The sequence below is a fragment of the Belonocnema kinseyi genome, chromosome 4 (assembly GCF_010883055.1).
Source record: "Belonocnema kinseyi isolate 2016_QV_RU_SX_M_011 chromosome 4, B_treatae_v1, whole genome shotgun sequence".
Taxonomy (NCBI): domain Eukaryota; kingdom Metazoa; phylum Arthropoda; class Insecta; order Hymenoptera; family Cynipidae; genus Belonocnema; species Belonocnema kinseyi.
In genome coordinates, this window is record NC_046660.1 from 84,100,704 (window position 1) to 84,105,958 (window position 5,255).

At 29.5% G+C, this 5,255-nt stretch overlaps 1 protein-coding gene across 4 annotated transcripts in view; it reads left to right on the forward strand.

The window, feature by feature from the left end:
* Window positions 1–5,255, forward strand: part of LOC117170564 (ubiquitin carboxyl-terminal hydrolase 36-like) — a 25,928-nt gene that overhangs the window by 14,275 nt on the left and 6,398 nt on the right. For 3 of the 4 annotated variants that reach the window (XM_033357396.1, XM_033357398.1, XM_033357397.1), the window contains exons 6-7: window positions 3,162–4,099; window positions 4,303–4,439. In XM_033357396.1, the coding sequence (XP_033213287.1) occupies window positions 3,162–4,099; window positions 4,303–4,439 (1,075 nt within the window). The remainder of the gene's footprint in view (window positions 1–3,161; window positions 4,100–4,302; window positions 4,440–5,255) is intronic. The other variant, XM_033357399.1, reaches the window with a different exon arrangement.

Below are 5,255 nucleotides of genomic sequence, written 5' to 3' on the forward strand. Positions count from 1 at the left end.
AATTGGTTATAAAAACACGTAAACTCAGAAGATGTGGACTGTGACTGCACCATATATCTAGTCGGGAGTCGTGCTGACTGAAAACAGATGATTTGGAGCGATACGCGCGTCATTTGTTGGTCATTCTAAGGACTTATTGAACTACCCTCGTATTTTAAAGTTTTTTTTTCAAATTCCTTGGCATTTTCAAGATCTTTAAATTTTTTTAGGGATTTGAAAGATTTTAGGTTATTTAAAAAACATTTCAAAGAAATATGTAATGGTTTTCAGTAATTTAATGGGATTTAAAAGCATTTGAAATATTTGAGTGTGTTGTGAAATATTCCCAGGAATTTTCTAGATTTTAACAAAGTTTTAAGGGATTACAAAAGATAACGAAAGATTCGAAATATTTGAGGAGATTTTAAAAGATTCCCAGCATTTTTTCAATAGTTTGAAGAGATTTCAAGGACTTTGAAATATTTAAAGGTATTTTAACAGATTTTAAGGCATTTTCAAGAGATTCAAACAATTTCAAGGGATTTCCAAGGGTTTTAATAATTTTAAGGGATTTTAAAAATGTTCATGCTGTTTTCGAAAATTTCCTAGAATTTCAGAACGTATGAAAGGATTTTGCAAGGTCATAGGATATTTTTAAAGATTCCAAGGGATTTTATAAGGTTTTAATGTATTTGCATGATTTTATGGGAGTTTAAAAGCTTTTCATGTATTTTAATCAATTTTATAGGTTTTCAGGAAGTATCATCAGATTTCATATAATTTCACGAGATTTGATAATATCTTTATAGATTTAAAAGAACTTATTCACAAGAAGTGAGGGATTTTATAGGTTTTCAAATATTTCAAGAGATTCTCAAATATTTTTTGCAATTCATTTGGAACTCGCTCTTAATTCCTTTGAATTTTTCCTTAATTCTTTTAAATCCTTTGGAATTCTTCTAAATTCAATCAATTTTATACTTAATTCGGTGGATTTTTAAAAAGTTTTTGCTAAATTCTTCTGGCAGTCTTTTAAACTCACCTTAAATTCTCAGGCATTTAATTAAATTCTTTTAAATTATGTTTAAATTTTCTAAATTAATTTTAAACTTAGTCAATTCAATGAATTTTTCGTATTTGTAAATTTTTGTGATTTGCCTTGATTGTTTTTTCAATTCTGTTTGCTTTTTTATGAATTTTATCGAATTCTTCTCGTTTCCCATAAATTCCTCTAAGTTCACTAAAATGTTACAGAAATAAATGGATATATTTGTTTTTAACCAATTTTTCCCATTCGTATGAATTCGTTTGAATTTGGCAATTGTTTTGTAGCCATTAATCACTTTTTTATAAGAAATTGGTAAGGTTTCAAACATTTAAAGAGATTTTTAATTATTTTTTGGAATTCACTGTGAATTCTATTAAATTCGCTTTAGGTTTTTCGCTTCCCTTCAATTCTTCTAGTTTTACTCCATTCTACTTATTTCAGTTGATTTTTTTTTTAATTTTAAAGTTTTTATTTAATTGGTCCTGAAGTCTGATGCATTTCATCAAATGCTTTTGAATTCCCTTGCATTTTCCTAAGCTCATTTCAAAGTGACTGAAGTCAATAAAGATTCTTCGTACCTATTTTTAAATTGTTTTCGCATAATTTTTTTAAAGTTAACTTGAATTAAAAATAATATATTCATCAAACTCTTCTCGCTCATCTAAAATATCTAAATTCATTCCAATTTAATGGAAAATCCAATTATTTTATTTTTCGTGGAAAATTCATCTTTTTTTCTGAACATTCAAGTATTCAGTTAAAAATTGATATTTTTTATTTAAAAATTAAACTATGTTTGAAAATGTATGTATTTTGTGCACAATTCGCCTTTTTTATAGAAAATTAATCTTTATCAATACAAATTCATGTTTTTGCTAGGTATAAGATTCGCCTACTCCAGTTAAAGATTCACAATTTTAATTGAAAATTCAAGAATTTGGCTGAAGATTTGTCCTTTTTAATTGAAAATTCAGTTATTTCGTTGAAAATTCACGTATTTTCTTAAAAAATCGACTTTTTGGTTAAATTTGTTTCTTTTTTAAAGCTAACCTCTTTGTATGAAAATTCTTCTTTACGGTTAAAAATTCAAGTATTCCAGTTGAATAATATCATTTATGATGTAAATAATATCATTTTAGTTGAAAATTCATCTTTTAGGTTGGAAATCAAATTATTTGGTTGAAAGTTAAAATCTTTTCTTAAAATTAAATTTTTGTATGGTGAAGATTCTTCATTTTAATAAAAAATTCTTTTTTTTTGTTGTTGAAAAATGGGCTATTTAATTGAAAACTTGTTTTTTATTTGGATTGCAAGAAATTTTTCGGCGAAAGCTAACTATTTTGTTGAAAATTTGTTTCTTTTTTGGTTGAAAGTGATTTTTATTTTAAACTGAAAATGTAACTGTTATTCCAGTTGAACATTCCATAATTTTAGTTAAAAATTCGTCTCTTTGGCTGAACATTCGTTTTTTGACAAAAAAATTATTTGTTTTTTCTAGTTGAAAACTTGTCTTTTTTGGTTGAAAATTGATTTTCTTTAAGTTAAAACTTAATTATTTCAGTTTTGGTTGACAATTTATTTTTTAAAATAAAAATGAATTATTTTTGGTTGAAAATAATTATAGTTGAAAATTCATTGTTTTAGTTGAAACTCATCTTTTTGTTTAAAAATGAAAGTATTCCAGAAAGATTCATAATTGTAGTTGAAAATTCATCAGTTAAGTTAAAAATTAATTTTTCAAACTAAATATGTAACTGTTCCATTTTCTGTTGAAAATTAATTTTTTTTTTTAGTTTAAAATTCAACTATTTGGTTGAATATTTTTCTTCTTTAGTTGAAAATTCAACTATTCCGTTAAAAAATCATGTATTGTTTGGTAGAAAATTAATCTTATAGTTTAAAATTTTTATCTTTTTGGTAGAAAATTAAAGTATTCTAGTGTTGTGTTAAAGGATATTTAGAATGAACGCCATGAATTAAAATAAATGTTTAATTTTGCGCAAATATGAATATGTTACTTTCACTTGATCGGAAAAATTGAAAAACCCAGACTACTTCCATGTATTTTTTTGCATTCAGAAGTCTCCCAATTAATAAATTACCCCCTATTATAAACGTATCTCTTTTTCTTCAGGTTCGTCAAATACCTCTCAACACAGTACTGAATACAAACGCGTACATCATGATTTTTGAGATGGAGCCCGAGACTCAGAGCCAGTTTAAGATTCACCAAAGCATTAAAGTCAACGGAGCCATAACGTCGACGAAAAGCTTTCTCCCCATTTCTCTCAACTCTGAAAGTAAACACTCAAACTCCAAACCCTCGACTTCTGCGAATATCACACAAAATGGATCAGACTCCCAAAAACACAAAGAATACAGCAATCAGCCTGCCACAATTTCTCAAACGTCTCAGAAAATCAACGGCATTCACCAGAGTGGCCAGAAGAGTTCAAGCTTCATCGGGCCTCTACTGCCTCAAAAATTACAAGAAAAATCCCAACCAAAATTAGTATTGCACACGAAAAACGGTAAAGTGTCGAACGGAAAGAGTTTAGTGCCGTATGCTAGATCAAGTGACGATGAAGAGAATAATTCTGGAAATGCGCCCAAGGCCCAAAATATTGAGAACTCTTCCAATCTAAAACCGAATCCGTTTAATTCAAGTAATTCAAATAATGTACAGAAAGGTCTTGTTTCTAAAAAAGATTCTTCGCCCAAACCAGGCTCAAATTCAAAGGACTTGCTGAAGACAAATGGAAGCTGTTCAGCTTCGTCGAATTTGAAGCCTCTGAATGGGTTACTTCCGTTAGCAAAGTTGCAAAATGGCAGCAGTAACGGCAACGGTGTTATCAAACAGTCGTCGTCGCCGAAACATCAGAATGGAAAATCGGAGAGCAATGGAAAATCTGAGACTAATGGCAAAGACAAGTGGAGTTCGCCGGTTAAAACGAAGAATAGTGAGGATGGAAAATTGGCTGCAAGCAGTAATGGCTGGCAAGTTTCTAAAGATACTCCAGCACCTTCATCAGCGGCGATTCCTAATGGATGGTCCGTCACTGATAATAATAAGTAAGTGTTATTTTTATTTGAATTTAGATGCTTTCAAATTCCTTTGATAGTTTGAAAACCTAACTTTTCTAATGAGGGCTCCGAATTCAAATTGTTTAACACTTCAAACAGCTTACAAATTTAAATGCTTTCAAACTTTTTGGAAGTTTGTGCGAAACACTTTTAAACTAAATACGAAAAAATGGTGTTTTTTTTTTATTCAGGGAGGAACCGTCGACTAAATTCAATCACAACTTGACGCCGTATGCAGCAGCTGTCCGCGACTTCAACGGGACAAATCGTTCGGAAACAGTTTCCCATTTAATGAAGACTTCGCATCGAGGCTACGGGAGTAATTCGGGTCAGTACAATTACATTAAAAAAATGCCCTCCCAGAATATCACGACTGTTCCTCTTTCCCAGAAATCTTTATCACATGACCTTCTCATCACACGTCCAATATCAAAACTCCTAACAGAGGATAAAAAACGTATCTTCAAACCTTTGGAGAAAAGAATCACTTCTCGCTGCCTTTTTTTCGAAACCACGTCGAAGCTTAAGCCGAAAACGGATATGAAACTGCAGAAGTCTAAGTCTAAAAATAACTGCAGCGAGAAACCACAGTTTATGACAACCGAGAAAGTTTTTGTTGGTGTTAAATAGTTTTCAAGAGTTTCGACGATTTTTCATCTTTTAAATTATTGATTTTATTTTATATGTTTAGTTTTGATACGAATTTTTAGGAATCTAAACCTGTTGGGTATTAGCAGTTATTTTCTCTTTATGTTTCGATATCTTTGGTAATGAAAATACAAAAGTTTTTATGGTTTTTCGAAAATGTAGAAAGATATTTATTGAGCGATGTATTTAGATTTTGTTTAAAAAAATTAAGGTTCGAGTTTGTCGATCCAAAAAGTGAAATAACGATTTTTCAAGTACGTATGGGCTTTGAAATGAACATTTAAAGCAAGCTTCTATTCCGCTAATTTTTTCATTTTTAGAATTAATTTACAAATGATTCAATCTTTTTATATTTCTTCGGCCAGTTTCACCAGTTTTTTGGGTTTAATTTTTAGTGTTTTCTGAAATTTGTTTTTCATACGAACTTTCAAAGTCTGAAAAGGAATTTTAATTTGGTTAAGTTTTTAAACTTGAAAAGCTTTCCAATTTTTACATG